The sequence below is a fragment of the Typopeltis vanoorti genome, chromosome 5, assembly GCF_054136105.1.
Source record: "Typopeltis vanoorti isolate ZY-2024b chromosome 5, IOZ_Tvanoo_1.0, whole genome shotgun sequence".
In the NCBI taxonomy this organism is placed as follows: domain Eukaryota; kingdom Metazoa; phylum Arthropoda; class Arachnida; order Uropygi; family Thelyphonidae; genus Typopeltis; species Typopeltis vanoorti.
In genome coordinates, this window is record NC_143553.1 from 170,303,396 (window position 1) to 170,320,678 (window position 17,283).

Below are 17,283 nucleotides of genomic sequence, written 5' to 3' on the forward strand. Positions count from 1 at the left end.
GCTAATTTAGTGTTTTGACTAGTTTTTCTCTTATTCCAAATAAATTTATTCAGTTGATTTCCTACCATACAGGCTTTATTGATTTCGTTGTCTGTTTCCATATTTAATTTACCATTTTCACTAAAAATCGTGCTTAAGAAGCTGAAATGTTTTACTTGTTCTACAGGTTCTCCATTCACAATGGAGTTGATATTTTCAATGCTTCTTTCTATTTTCATTGTCTTTGTCTTGTTATTGCTGACCTTCATATCATATCTATTACTAAAGTTATACAATTTAGTGAGGGAATCTTGCAGACTGGATTTATTTAGAAGTGTAACATCATCTAAATAAAGTAAAGAGCTGATATTAACATCTCCAATTTTGATATCAGGTTTAATACCACTTTCCTTCCTAATGTGATCCATATAGATAATGAATAACAGAGTGGATAATGTATATCTTTGTCTGACACCAGATTTAACATTAAACCATCTTCCTGTACTTCCTTCAATTCTAAATGCTGACTTACAACTCAAATAAAGACTAAGTATTGCTTGTTATAATGTTCCATTGACACCATATAACTGTAGAGTTTTGAATAGCTTTTTTCTTGTCACATGCCTTTTCCAGATCTACAAAATTAAATACAGATCTTTGTTACTATCATGATTTCTCAACTATTTGTTGTAAAGTGAAAATCTGATCCTGACAGACTCTATTTGGCCTGAATCCAGCTTGCTCTTCACCAAGCTTCCCTTCCCCAATCCTTCTCAACCGTTTCTCAAGCATACTTGCATAAATCTTACCAGAAGAGCAATTTTTCGAAGTAATTGCTCCATACATCAAGGATATCCTTTTCTCCAGTTTTCATGTCACCTTTATCATCTCTAATTTCTTTTAGAGCACTCTCTCTCCTCCATTTTTGAGCTTTTTCAAGAGCCTCCAGAATATTTTGTCACTTTCTTGATATTTATTTTCTATGTTCTTACCCTCCATACCTTTCTTTTCTAACCTTTCTATGTTCTTACTTTTCATAAGTATTTCAAAACTGTACATGGGATAATAATATCAGATGGTTTTCCCCAAATCATATGTCAATTTTATGGGGGATGCATGGCTTGTGAACAGAAAGCCTTGGTTTTTGTAATCCTATGCATATTTTATATAATGAAGTGACAACTGGTAAGATAAGGAAAATAGTCAAATAGTCATATTAATTGACCTTGCAAAAATCTTCGACCGAATACCTCATGGCCTTCCTTTACAGTTTAATATGTATAATTTAATCAGTAAAATGATTAATGATACTTACTATGAATGGTTTGAAAGGAGATATATACAGTTGTTTTCTGGCAGTACAAAGACAGGAAGGGTAATTATGAAGGTTGTTTGAAAAGTTTGGTAACTTTCCAATAGACAGCAACACAATTTGCTTATTCATGCCAGTATCAGCACATATCGTCTTTTTCGTGACCCCTGGCAAAATTTTAGCCACGTGTGACGAATAGTTCTTTTTTTGGCAAACATTTAAAATGACAGTGTTCACATTTTTCATAAAAATTGAGAAAAATGAGTTTCGTGCAGTGATAAAACACTTTTATTTGAAGAAGTGGACAGCCACGCAGATCAAAGCCAAATTAGATGCAGTTCATGGGGACTCTGCTCCAGCATTAAAGACTATTTAATTTTGGATAAATGAGTTTAAATGTGGTCATAAGTCCATCGAAGATGAAGCACGCTCCGGATGTCCGATCAAGGTCACAATGAAGGAAATGAGTGACAAAATCCATGGTATCATTATGGAAAACCACCAAGTGAAAGTGCATGAGATTGTAGGCATCTCAATTGAACTGGTGTATAACATCCTGCATGAAAAATTGCACATAAAAAAACCTGTGTGTGCAATGGGTGCCATGATTGTTGACTGTCGACCAAATACGCATGTGAAAAGACATTTCAACACAGTGTTTGGCGATGTTTAATTGCAATTTGCAGGATTTTTTGGGTCGATGAGTGACTGTAGACAAAGCTTGGATCCACCACTACGCACCTGAGTCCAAGCAGCAGTGAAAACAGTGGACAATGCCCGGTGAAAGAGCACTGAAAAAAGTGAAAAACGTTTTGTCAGCTGGGAAGGTGATGGCCACTGTTTTTTGGGATTCCCAAGGAATTATCATGATAGACTATTTGGAAAAGGGTAAGGCAATAATAGGAGTCCAATATGCGTCATTGTTGGACCGTTTAAAAGAAGAACTGAAGAAAAAATGGCCAAGATTGGTGCACAAAAAAAAGTGCTCTTTTATCAAGACAATGCACTGTCTCACACATCAGCCGTCGCAATGGCAAAATTGCACAAATTGGGGTCTGAATTGGTTCCACATCCACTGTATTCTCTGGACATGGCCCAGTGCGATGACTTCTTGTTCCCAAACTTAAAAATTTGACTCACTGGGAAAAAATTTTCTTTGACTGAGGATGTCATCAATGCTGCCAATGACTATTTTGCACAATTTGACAAATTGTACTTTTTAAATGGGATAAAAAAATAGGAAACTCACTGGACCAAATGTGTAGACCTTGAAGGAGACTATGTTGCAAATTAAAGGTGATTTTTTCCAAAATAATGTGTTTAACGTATTTTTTTTTTTTTACCAAACTTTTCAAACAACCCTCGAAAGACTTATAGACTGATAGGGGATGAGAAGAATAGGTTCCAATTCAGCAGGTTATTTATTATACCAATCAATCTTCACAAGACTGGAGATTTATTTTATGGAAAGAAAGCTGATTTTCAAGAAACACATCGCAAAAGTGTCAAAGATAGTGCAAAGAATAACTATAATGTTGAAGAGGATACTAAGAAATAGGAAAGTATTGTACTTCTTTATAAGATCTTGATAATACCAATCTGGATTACTGTGCTGATATGTGATTGTCATGTGTAAATGTAAACTTTGGGTAAAACAGAAAAGAGAGGATAAAAGAAACAAACATTAAGAGGAGAGCAAATGTGAAGTCATCCTTGTTGAGGACTAGATTTTTTTTTTTTTTTTTTCTCATGGTCAATTTGTAGTGACTAGAACAGTTTACCAAGTAGTGAGCATGAAATGAAACTTCAGTGAATAAATGAATATGAAGTGATCGAGTTACACTGGGCCTCCTGTAATCATATGTGAAATTCTCTGGAGGTGTTCAAATAATAATCTGTAAATATCAAAATATTTAGATTTTCAAGATGTATAAAATAAGTTAGTGAATTACAAAAATAATTAGTTTTATTACTATTATTATTGTTTTATATCACGATGTATATCATTAAATTTTATTCTTTACTGAACTTACCCAGCTGAAAATATGGATCTCCACCACCATCGATAGTCCTCAGCAGACAGTTGAAAGTAAGTGAGTGCAACAGAAATACAAGCTGTAACACTCAGTAAAATAAAGAACACAATTAGAAGAATGCCATACAGAGTGTATTGTTCTCGACCCCATACTGTTGCAAAGATATAATAGAGTTCTACGGAGATAGCACTTAAAAAAAAAAAAAGTCACTCAGATGAAAAATTTAACTGTAAATAAATAATTTTTAAATATAAAGGTTGTTTAAATGAAAAGAGTAAACCTATATATGTAACTGACTGAGACAACATTGTGCTGACTCGATTAAATGACATAGAGGAGGGCCTAGAAAAAAGAAGTGTAAAAAGTCTTTCTGAACTAAACAAAAATCATATGAACAATTACAGGTCTATGGTTGTTTCATTTAAAATATACTGCTATGAAAAATAAGAATCTGTGGATTCTTATTTTTCATAGGCGATTTCAAATATATGTAATGAGTAAGGTAAACATAGAAACAAACTAAGTATAACATAAAACAGAATTGGTATTACATAACTACAATTAATGCTTAAATGAAAACATCTCTTCTGAGATTTTTTTTCTCATGAACTAAAAATCCTCACTTGTCACGGATAAGCAGTTGAGTACATATTGTTGGATCCAATGCTGAGAGAACTGATCATCATGCTCAGAAGCAGTATAAGAGCAGACCAGGAGAGTGATAGCCCGATGGTAAAGAAAGTCAAATCAAATGAAGCAAAATAGTTAGCCAAGCAGGCCAAGAAAAATTCAAGAGAATTTTATCATTATGTAGCAAGTAAACAGGAAAATGATCATGGACCTTGGTGAATGCTGATGGTAGGAAAGTGTCAGGTGCACTAGAAATAGCCAAGTGAAACGTGTTCAATTATCTATACATTCCAGGCAGACCAATTAGCTCACTGGATGCCAAAGGGAAAACTGGATGAGTGAATACAGATCGAGGAGTTTGCTAGAGCTTGATTCAAACTGCTTTTAGATGAATTAAAGATGCCAAGTAATTATATTCTTCGTTTAAACCTTTATCCAGGTGTAAGCAAACAAAGTTTGCACCTGAAATATTTTCAGGACTGGGACAACTCATATATAGAAGCTAATGACTTCACATCACTTGTCTTGGTATCCCATAATGCAAAGCACACATCTTTATGGACATGTATAATGCTATGCATTATGGGAAGGGTCACTACCCAGACCAGTTTCGACCTTTATTGAGTTCTCATCAGTGGGAGCTAGACCCAGATGTGATACGAAGATTGAAGTAATTGAGAAGTCATATTTCCATATACACATAGTCAAAAGCTGTCACATCTTATTACTAAAATACTCTGAATTAGAGATAGATGTTGAAAGTTCTTCCACTTGATTATACTATGAATTAAAGATGCCAAGAAGTTATATTCTTGGTCTGGATCCCATTGATGAGACCTCAATGAAGGTCGAAACTGGTCTGGGTAGTGACCCTTCCCATAATGCATAGCATTACACATGCCATAAGGATATATATAGGCTTTGCACTATGGGATACTAAAGAAAGTGATGTGAAGTTCTAACTTTACATTTGCTATTAAGTTCTGATATACTCTGCTGGGAAGGCTTGTTATTTTGAGCTGTTTATTATTTCTGACTGATATAAAGAATCAAAGGCTTTTTCAAAATCTATAAACATTAAAATGTGCAGAAAGACGTTTATTTACTTTTTCTATTACTTGATTAACGGTGTGGATGTGATCTAGTTCAACGAGATGCAGTGGACAGAGCATGTTTTATATATGGAAAATGACAGTATTCTTAAAAGGAGAATAAACAGAAAATTTTTTGATAAACTTTGCACCATCCTTGTGATAAAAAGATCAAAAGGAAAACCTACAAGATGGACAGACATCATTAATCAAGATAGCAACATCATATTGTTAAGTTATGTTGATTTTCAAACTTTTGTTATATTCACCTATATCAGATCTTACTAAATCTCCAATTATTCTACTGGCTGAGCCAATGTAAAATTATGTTAATTTGATATATACCTTTACCTATCTACCTTACTTACTCATTTGTCTCTCTTAAGTCTTATTAATTCCTACTCATACAAATATTAGTATTTCTCTATCTGCTGGCCGCTGTAAACACATTGAATGATGGTGCACCACACTTTTAACAAAGATACTGCTTCAGGCTAGAGCCAATCCCTTTGTCATAATTCTGGTATTAACTCTGTTTCAAATTTTGGAAAAATTTATTTGTTAACGCTGCACCACCCAAAAATTATTAGACTAGAGAAGCATCGTCATCTGGGAGAAAACACTCAGAATGGTACAATATTCAATATTCATACAATTACTATTTCCAAATTTCACCAAAACTTATGTGTCTCAATTGTTACTGCAGTCGTGGCTATCCCCAAGATTTTGATTCGCTCAGGTTCTACTTTATTAGTGGTGCATTGAGAACATAGATCAGGCAAGTTATTAGGTTGACAAGAAAGGATTTATTCATTAAAAAATATGGTACAACTACTGATAATTACCTAACTAAACTAATTCAATCATACAGGTGTAACCTGGATATTCTTAATCTTTCTCAACATGAATCAATATCTAATACTAAAAATATTATGAATTCCTTCTAATTACTTAACATTCTTAGGTAATCATTTACCAAATCTTGGTCTCAGTAACTAACTGACTATATCAAAACCATATATTCAAGCACAACACTTTGCAAGTCCTAATACACAGGGCTATAACATTCTATATGTGGATCAGATGCTAAAGTCCTATTACATTTCAAAAGTCCAATAACTAATCAGTTCCTATTTTCGTTACAATCTAACATTCCTGTATATACAAAAGATTTAAAAAGTTCTTACATTAACGGGGCATTAGGATTACTCTGGTTTTCTCTTTCGATCATCTATACTTATGGTTTGTTGTTTCTTCCTCCGGTTTACTGCTTTCAGAAAGGGCTAGCTAGTGAATACGTTCCCGATTCACTTCTTTCGATGGACAAAGCTGAACTGTGGGGATCGTTCAACGTGGTTCCGCATATCATCACAGTCTATGCTGATTATACCATTGTGCAGAGGCCTATGCACGAGCAGGATCTCTGTCTGACTGCATAGCTGCCTATGGACATAGTCCTCCTCAACCACACAGGAACTTCCTTCTCTGGGAACGACAGAAACAAGTTGGAAAACGAGTCCGGAGTTGGCGTTGCCAAGCTCTATTTATTCACTGCTGTGATATTCTCCCTACAAGGTCATTGTTTTTACCTGGCACCTAATTCTTCTGCACTCATGCCGTCACTTCTCCTTACGTGTCCACAGGAACATAAAAATGCGCACGAATTCACATGGAGAGAAGAGGCTAGGAATAAGAAAAGTCTCATTGACTATGTTATTGTTGATAGTGATGTTTTCTCCCTGGTGCAGGACACCAGAGTGTACAGAGGATTTGAAATTGGAAATGATCACTATTTAATCTTGAGCAGGATAAAATTGAATTTCATATTGAAAAGAATAACATGTAAGAAAGTTTTAAAGCGAATAAAAGTTGAGCAGCTCTCAGATGTGAACTGTAGACTAAAATACAGAAAGATTATTGAAAAAAAATTGAAAGAGTTTGAGAACAGGAATCAAACCTTGGAGATTCAGTGGCAAACTCTGAAGAAAACATTGATTGATTCTGCCAGAGAGGCATGTGGTGAGGTTGTCTGCAAGGATAAAAATATCAGAACTCAATGGTGGACACAGGAAGTTAAAGAGGCAGTGAAGGAAAAGAAGAAAGCATACCAAAAGTTCCTGTCAAATAAGTCAGCTTATGCTCTTAGAGAATATAGACACAAATGCAAGAATGCTAAACAGTGTGTAAAACTAGCTAAACAAAAGTCATGGGAGGACTTTGGCAAGAATATAGAAAATAAATATCAAGAAGGTGGCAAAATATTCTGGAGGTTGTTGAAGAAGCTTAGGAATGGAGGAAAGAGTGCTGTAAAAGGAGTCAGAGATGATAAAGGTGGCATGAAAACAGGAGAAAAAGATATCCTTGAAGTATGGAGTAATTACTTCGAAAAATTGCTAAATGAAACGAGCAGTGATAGCATAGTGGTAAATAAACACTCAACAGGCATACAGTCAGGAATATAAATCCATACTTAAAGTAGAAAAAGCTATCAAAGGCTTTAAATGTGGAAAGGCAGCAGAAGTAGATGATATTCGACCAGAGATGGTGAAGTATGGGGGGGGTATAAAAGTCTTACAGTGGCTGCACTGCACAGTTCAAAAGGTCTGGACAGAGGGATGAATTCCTGATGATTGGAGTAGAGTTCTAACAGTACCCATATACAAAAAGGGAAATAAAATTGAATGTAAGAATTACAAAGGTATTTCCCTGAGTGTTCCTTGCAAGATCTATGCAAATATACTTGAGAAACGGTTGAGAAGAATTGGGGAAGAAAAGCTCGGTGAAGAACAAGCTGGATTCAGGCCAAATAGAGGCTGTCAGGATCAGATCTTCACTTTGCGACAAATAGTCGAGAAAGCATGGGAATATAACAAAGATCTGTATTTAAGTTTTCTCGATCTGGAAAAGGCATATGACAAGACACCAAGAGAGAAGCTATTCAATAAGCTACAGTTATATGGTGTCAATGGGGTATTATATCAAGCAATACTTAGTCTTTATTTGAATTGTTAGAATTGAAGGAAGTACAGGAAGATGGTTTAATGTTAAATCTGGTGTGAGACAAGGATGTACATTATCCCCTCTGTTATTCATTATCTATATGGATCACATTATGAAGGAAAGTGGTATTAAACATGATATCAGAATTGGAGATGTTAATGTCAGCCCTTTGCTTTATTCGGACGATGTTATACTTCCAAATAAATAAATCCGCTACAAGTTTGCAAGATTCCCTTACTAAATTGAATCAGTTGTAATAGATATGGTATGAAGGTCAGCAATAAAAAGACAAAGACAATGAAAATAGGCAAAATCATTGAAAATGTCAACTGTGTTGTGAACGGAGAACCTGTGGAACAAGTAAAGCATTTCAGCTACTTAGGCACGATTTTTAGTGAAGATGGTAAATTAAATATGGAAATAGACAACAGAATCAGCAAAGCTGGTATCGTGGGAAGTCAATTGAATAAATTCATATGGAATAAGAAAGAAATTAGTCGGAACACTAAATTAGCTGTATACAAGACAGTGTTCAAACCAATTTTAACTTACGGATCTGAGAGCTGGGTCAGAAGTAAAACACTTGACCAAAGACTAGAGACCGCAGATACGAGAGTCCTGAGAAAGATTAGAGCTGTGAACAGATGGCATCAATGGCAATATCATATTAAAAACGAGGATATTAGGAAAGAACTTGACATTGTCAGCATCCAGGAATGCATTAGCGGAGCTAATCTCAGGTGGTATGGTCACTTAAATAGAATGGGAGAGAAAAGATTAGCAAAACAAGTGTTCTCTGCCAGGTTGGCAGCAAAACGACCCAGAGGAAGACCAAGATATAGATGGATTGATACGGTACAAAGTGCCTTAGACGACAGAAACATAAGATCTGATAATGTTGGAGTCTTGACAAGTAACAGACTGATTTGGAGGAAAATTGTAGATAGGAAGTTAGTAATGATGTAATTTTTTCATGTAGTACTATCATATCCTGTACACCCCTTGAGGGTACAAGGCAGGAATTTGATGATGATGATGATATATCTAGTATGATCTTATGAAGCTATGAACTTCCTGAGCTTATGTATTTTGCTAATATACTCTAGACTTTTATTATTGTTTGCTGACTTGAGACTCTCTCTGACTTTCCAACCATAATTCTACTATCACAGCTGGCGATTATTTATCTGCTTCAACTAAATTCAGTACAGGTCCCATATAAAAATCAATGCACATTTCCATTACTTTATTTCTATTATATTGTACTATTCCTTGTTTTTTTTTTTCAGTTTTGCGATGGATTTTTTTTTCATTTCATATAACCTTCATTTCATCATTTTCAGAAATTTTTGTTTTCTACTGTTTTGAATTTCTAAAAATCATATTTTCTGATTCCATTTCTAACTTTCTTATTTCTACAAATTCTATGTATTTTATGTGCCATTTCTATGCCACTGTCCTAATTATCTCCCCCCCCCCTTTTGATTCTTGTAATGATTAAAAAAAAAAGATTTCAGTAACCTATATTACTGTTGAAGCTATTATCTCCTTTCAATCAGATAAGTGTGATTCACCATACCACTTTCTTTCAACTTTCCTTCAATTATTATCTTATTATTATTATTTTTTTATGGTTTATTATATCATCTCCTTGTATTGTAGGTCTCTCAGTGTTCATTATAAATTTCAATTTCTCTCTCTTTCAATGTTTATTTTTATTATTGCTCTCGCTAGCCTATGATCATTATTATAGTTAAACTGCTCAACAATACATCTCTTTTCTAATATTTTCATGTTCACCATAATATAATCAATTTTAGAAAGTTTTTTACCTTGGGTATAATATCGAGGCAACACACGAGTTGCCTCGACTTGTACTACTTTACAGGTCACTTAGACTTGCATTACGTGCAGGCGCAAACTTGACTTATTTGTCTGTTTGCTTACTTGGGAAATGGAGAAAAAACTAGGTTTAAAATAGCTTGTTATCTTTAACATAATCAATTTTGTTAAAATCTCTTGATTTGGTGATCTCCAGGTCCATTTTTATTATCTTTTTAAAGAATGCCTAACCTACATACAAAACCTGGTTCCCTCCAATTTCGTTAAGTGCTATTCTCTCATTTCTTTGGCTCATAGCTTGATTATCTAAAGCATTTTTTCTGTGTTGTTTCTTATCTACTTTACAATTAAAGTTACAGTTAGTGGTGGTGGAGTGCAGTAGATGGTGATGGTAGTTGCAGTTCATTGTTCTTTGTGGATAGCAGAGGGCCCTCTCTTGATGAGTATGGACTCCACGTAATGATAATAAGAATACGTCTCCCAATATTATTATTAAGAGAGACCTCCAGAGAGTCAGGACCTCATTGAAGGAGGCCATACTATTTGCACCAGCTGTCATACCTGTTCTTGAATCCATTCACACTACTTGCACACACAACATCCAATGGAAATCCATTCCGATCATTCACACTCTATAAGAGAAAAATCTAGCCCTGACTCCCTTCTTGACAGCATTCATTCTCAACTTCCAAGGATAACCTCATATCCTTTCCCCATCCTCCATAAAATGAAAAATTCCATCTACTGAAGTTCTGTATAACCCTTTCAGAAGTTTCTAAGTCTCAATCATGTCACCCCTCTTTCTCCTGTTTGCTAGTGTCTGCCGCCTACAAATTCTCAATCTGTCTTTATAATCAGTATTCCACAATTCTAATGCCATTTTTGACTCTCCTTTGCGCTCTCTCCACTGTATCAGAATCACCACAAAAACCAGGTGACCAAACCTGCGTGCAATAGTCTAAATGAGGTCTGATTAAGGCCTTCTAAAGAGGCCAAATGACTTTCTTATGTTTACATGTCAAGGTTCATTTTAGCATTGCAATTATTCTCTGAGTTGCATTTACAATTTTTGCTATATGACTATGGAATTTCAACTTCTTGTCTATTAACACTCCAAGATCCCTGACCTGATCAGTTTCTTCTAGCATAATTCTACCAATATAATATGACATTAGATATCTAATTACACCAAAGTGCATGAACTTACTTCTATTAGCATTGAAATAACAGCCATTTTCACATGCCGACAATTCCAGTCTATTCAAATCATTCTGCAAGTACTGCATATCACAAGAAGCACTCCTGATTACCCTACCTATCTTTGAATCAACAGCAAATAGTTGATGATGCAAAGATAGGTAGGATACAGATATGTACAGATTGAATAACAATAGACCAAGGACTGATCCTTGAGGTACACCACTGGTCACCTTGAATCTTGCAGACTCACAACCCCCATATATGATTTTATTCATGCCAATAGTTTATCATCCAATCCCATGGATTGCAGTAGATGGTGTTCTACAATTTGTCTTCCATGTTGTATTTTGTCTAAAAGCCTTAACAAAATTCAAAAGTATCACGATGAATCCATTCCCCTTGTCTATCTCAATGGTGACATTATTATAGAATGTGAGCAAGTTGCTTAAACATGATCTTCCCCTAGTAAACTCATGCTGTTCATTGTAAAGTATAGTTTCTCTGTCAATCCCATTCTGCATGTGAGCTCTAATGTACTTTTACAAAATATTCACCACCACTCCAGAGAGATAGTGATAGGTTGATACATTAGTCTTTGCATTACCTTCGTGAAATGGTTACCATACATTCTTTTCTTTTAGTGTTACACGGTGATCAGCATTCGTTTTCAAAATTATGGATTTTACAACCATGTTATAACTAACTCTTTTTATTATCCCGACGTTTCAATCTTCATATCAAGATCATCATCTGGAGCACACACAAATATACAAGACATGGTGGGTTACATTACAAACCATAAGCTAGAGAAACAATGATATGATTGATCACATGTTATTCTACTGGCATGACCTCTACTGGGGGAAAAAAAATTACATCAAGCTAGATTTCATTTAAGATAACATGAATAAACATTTTTTCTTATAGATAACTTTCTTTCAGTAACAATGATGTCCTATTTTTAGTATTACAATTGTTATTTCTGATTTAGGATCCTTGATTTACTATAGTCCTGTTTATAGTTGTTCTTAGAGAGGAAGGTTCCGTGGGTCGAATATATGCCTTCCATATGTATGGGATTTTTAGACCTTCATTATTGTTCAGATTGGGGTGGTTGATAATGATCCCACAAGCTTCTTTAAATTTGCATTCATACCATGTTTTGGCACGATGTAGACAACTAGTGCTTTTCCAGTCAATTTTATGTAAGGTGTTCAGGGCATGATCAGAAAGGCCAGCTTCACCATAATTATTATATTTAATGTGTCGTTTATGTTCTTTTTGTCTGATAGGAATTGTGCGTCCTGTTTCTCCTATATATGGTATGTTACAGGTGCAATGAATACGGTATACTCCAGGGTGGGTCTTTGGATGAGTTGAGTAAGCTTTTTAATTTTGCAGGGGGTTTAAAGGTGGCTTTGAGGTTGTATTTTTGTAGTACTCTGTTTATTTTGTCTGATATCCCTTTAAGGTAGGGAATGGTTGTGGTTTTGTTGTAGTCTGGTTTGCCTTTGTTTTTTATTGAGGTCTTGTAGAGAATTTTGTTAATAGTGTTTTGGCTGTACCCATTTTTTTGGAAAGTATTGCTGATCACTTTAAATTCGTCTTTCAGTGCCTATTCACTGGAGCAGATTTTCAGAGCCCTGTTTTTTAAAGTATTGATGACATCTAGTTTTTGTGTTGGGTGTTGGTGGTAGGAGTTTATGTGTTTGTAATGTAACCCACCTTGTCTTGTATATTTGTGTATGCTCCAGATGATGATCTTGATATGAAGATCGAAACGTCGGGATGATAAAAAGAGTTAGTTATAACACGGTTGTAAAATCCATAATTTCGAAAATGAGTTACCATACATTCTATCCACTCTTCCAGATTCTTCTCTGTATTGAACTCAAATTATATATGTGGTTAAACGAACAGCCAGTTCAGATGAACACTCTTGCAGAATCTGTGCTGATATCCCATCAGCTCTAGTACTTCCTCCTCATACACGAGTTTCCTCATACAGTGAAGAGATAGAGGTGAGTTCAATGTTACATATACCAGGTTGACAGCTTTTAAGAAAATGCCTACTCATGTATCTGTCACCCATACACATCTGCATTCAGTAGACTTATTCTTTCATATTCATTTGGAATGAGAAAAATGTGTGTGAAAGTTCAGCTATGATATGCAAACACGATAAACATACAAATGTCTTCAAACATGGTTATGTATGTGGCAAAGGGGTGTAAAAATACGCTTCAGGTTTTTGAGTATGTCGGGGGGGGGAGAGAAAGTTCTAGAACAAGACCAAATAAACTGCATATCTAATTATAAGAATAGGCTAGGCGGTAATTTATTATGTCTATATACACATATGCCCCAACTCAACACATCAGAAACAAATGGGTTGAGTTCACTGCTTTATTGAATATGATGTGGCTTAAGATTCTTGGCATTTGTGAAACCTGGCTAGAGAATCTGATATGGTAACTGGGGTCGAGTGCAATGGGTATACTATTTTTAGGAATGAGAGGAGATAGGAGTACTAATAATGATACCAGATGACTTAAGTCGAGTTATGGTAAAAATGTGCCATGTAGCAGTGAATTTGACTATCTGGTGTGAAGTGGAGGTTAACAGAATGAAATATATGGTGAGGTGTTGCTACAGACCTGGCAGCTCAGTTGCAGGGGATGAAGAAATGCATTGCCAATTTAGTCTTATGGGTACCAAAAGAGCAATCATTATGGGTGACTTTAACTTTCCAAACATGGGTAGAAGGGAAATATCATGATAAGAATGAAGAAGAATTTATTCCTCTTCATTCTTATCATGATATTTCTCTTGATAAGAGAAATATCATTTAGGGTTCATAGCATCAGAAGTGGTCTCTGTCAAGAATATGACTATTTTACCACCAGTTGGGGACAGCGATCATGCTGTGCTTTCTTGAGAAGTATCTAATTATATTGATGTTCCCATTAGAACATGTTACATGCTGAACTATAAAACTGGAAATTATGATCAACTTAGGAAATACTATCTTTGGTTCCATAGTATCAGTTACCAAATGGGAAAAATGTCAGCAGTGCATGGGAATCTTTAAAAGTGCTTAAATGAAGTGGTAGCTAAATGTGTTCAAAGAATAAATAGATTGGGAGCGAAATGGATGTGCAACTTTATTAAGCAAGAGATCCACAAGAAGTTGATGATGTGGAAAGAATCTCGTGAAAATAAAATCGAGAGGAGTTATGAAATATACAAAGCTCAGGCCAGAAAAGTAACAAGTACTATGTGGAAAGCTAAATCAGAGTATGAAAAGAAATTGGCCATGATAGCTAAAGGCAATTCAAAAGAATTTTATCGTTATACCATAAGCAAAAGAAAGAATGAATGTGAAAGAATAACTTTATTGAATACAGATGGTACTCAAATGTCAGAAGCTAATGAGATTGTTCAGTTAGCTCACTTTGCTAAGATCAACCAGGTGTATGTAACATGGTACACAGTGCTACTGCTACAGTGGATGAAGAGTAAGAGGTTCATGAAAATGAGGTTGAAGGGCTGTTGCATAACCTGGATAAGAATTTGTCTATAACGACACATGGAAGATCAGCCCGTTCAGCCGAATTGGCTAGGCCTTTCACATGTTTGTATAACTAGAGTCTCGGCTCAGGAATGATACCACAGGAATGGATGGAAAGTATGATAGTTCCATTGTACAAGGGTGATGCAAAAACTGATGTGTCTAACTACCGACCTATGAGTATCTCTGGTGTCGTAGTGAAGATTTTAGAGAAATTGGTAAGAAGTCACATACAAAAATGGGTAGACAAGCAAGCTATACTCTGCAAGGTGAGGCATTTGGTATCCTATCAAATGCCTTTTTGATAGAGAATACGGGATTGGAATATAAACTCTTGACTTGGATCAGGGGATGGTTGACAGACATATCAAAAAGTTGTATATAGTGGGTGTGAACTGTCAAATTTAAGGTGACCAGTGGTGTGAAATATTCCTCAGGGTTCAGTTCTTGGGCCATTATTGTTCAATCTATACATTATGACATCAGGCAGGGTTCAACATCATATGTGCAATTGTTTGCCGATGATGCAAAGATAGGCAGGGCAATCAGGGATGCCACTGATATTCAGCACTTGCAAAATTATTTGAATAGGCTGAAAATTTGGGCAAATGAAAATGGCTATCAGTTTAATGTTAGTAAGTTTAAAGTTAAGCATTTTGGCATGATTATATTTCCAGCAGCATATTATATCTGCTGGAAATCTAATCAGAGTTATGCTACAAGAAACTAGGGAGACAAGAGATCTTGGCATATTGGTGGATAGGAATTTGAAGTTTAAAGGTCACATAGCAAAAGTTACAAATACAACTCAGAGGATAATTATGTTGAAGCAAACCTTGACATTCATTTTGCCACTTTATAAGGCTTTGATGAGACCACACCTGAATAATTGTGCACAGATTTGGTCTCCCGAATTCCAAGAGGATAAAAGAAGCTGTGGAAAGGGTGCAAAGAGGAGTTGTAAAGATTATATCTGGATTACAGGATTTAGATTATGTGGACAGATTCCAAGTATGTGGATTGAAGACTCTGGTTAACAGGAGAAAGAGGGGTGATATGAGAGAGGTCTATAAATTTTTGAATGGGTCTTTTAGAATATCAACTGATAAAATTTTTCGTTATATGGAATGTGGGGAGAGAACATGGGGGGCATCCATGGAAGTTAAGTTTGTTCACAGTCAAGAAAGGAAAAAGGGATAGGTTTTTCTCCCAGAGCAGTGAGTGAGTGGAATAGTTTGACTTTAGGGTTAGTGAGTGTATCTAGTGCGAATGAATTTAAGGGAAGGTATGATAGCTAGTTTGGATGATTTATAGCCTCCCTCAAAGTCCTTGACTCCCAGGACTTAGATAATAATATTCATTCTTTCTTTTACTTACAGCATAACAACAGAATTCTTTGTAATTGTCTTTAGCTTGCATAGTCAGTTTCTTTTCATACTCAGACTTAGCTTCTGTACAACAGCTTTGACTCTTCTGGCCTGCTCCTTATAATTTTCATTACTGACATCATCGTTATGCATATGGTATTCCACCCACATCATTCTTTTCTTGCAAATCTCTTGCTTAACCCTTTAACTGCTAATTTTATATTCTACTGACACTGTCCCATGTGCTGAATTAATTTTGCAAAAAATTTATAAATAAAATCAATTAAAATTCTTACTGAAGTAAGAAGTCCGGATAGCATCATACATTCTTGATATACACTTGTTCACTCACAAAAATGGCAATAATAGTGTTTTATAAAATTTGCATAATCAAGGGGTGTCCACTTGATTAAGCAAATTACACACATTAATTTATGTAGAATCACCAGGATCTTCTTCATCTGAAGTACACAATTCACACCATCTACCACCCTCCACCACAACTAGTATTTTTTGTCTGTAAATTGTGTGTGTTCTGAAGGGCAGATTTGTCTGTATGCGGGATGAAAAACCCTGCTACCTCCGTATGAGATTGGCTAATGCCCTTCAATTGAAAAAGTCCATATACATAAAGATTCCTCCCGTCACGATGATAATCGAACTTAGGCCTTTTCGAATCGAAGAGCGCAATGTACTGTCATTCTTCTAATTGCGCTATGGAGGTGCTTAATATGATTAGTTGCACCAGTTCAAATTTTTCTCTTTAGATGTCATACAAGGACAGAAACCCAAGTCAAATAAACTTCAATCGAGTTAACTTGATCGTAGCAAGGTCGCCATTTTCTTCCACGCTTGAGTTAACTTGACCGTAGCAGTTAAAGGGTTAATAAGATTACATTCATTTCACTCCTATCCAATTTATTCTTTGAACTCTAGGGACACAGTCTGATATCGCAATTTTTAAACACTTCCCATGCACTTTCGATATCCTTCCCATCCAACAACTAATACCATGGCACACAATACAACATACTCCTCAGGTTGTTATAATTTCCTATTTTGTAGTTCAGCATGTAACCTTATTTGAATGGAACATTCATAAACTTAGCCACTTCCCAAGTGCATGATCACTGTCACCAACCAGATGCAGAATAGTTATGTCTTTAACTGAAATTAACTGAAACACCCTCTGAATCAAAAGGAAGTTGTCTCGCAACATCTCAATAAATTCAGTTTCATTCTTCTTGTGTAATTT

General features: G+C 35.4%; 1 protein-coding gene across 1 annotated transcript in view; it reads right to left on the reverse strand.

Annotated features, from left to right (window-relative positions):
* The window catches only part of LOC150107054 (transmembrane 9 superfamily member 1-like), a 372,331-nt gene that overhangs the window by 31,699 nt on the left and 323,349 nt on the right, over window positions 1–17,283 (reverse strand). The window contains exon 14 of the mRNA XM_090392919.1: window positions 3,325–3,516. Within this exon, the coding sequence (XP_090249045.1) occupies window positions 3,325–3,516 (192 nt within the window). The remainder of the gene's footprint in view (window positions 1–3,324; window positions 3,517–17,283) is intronic.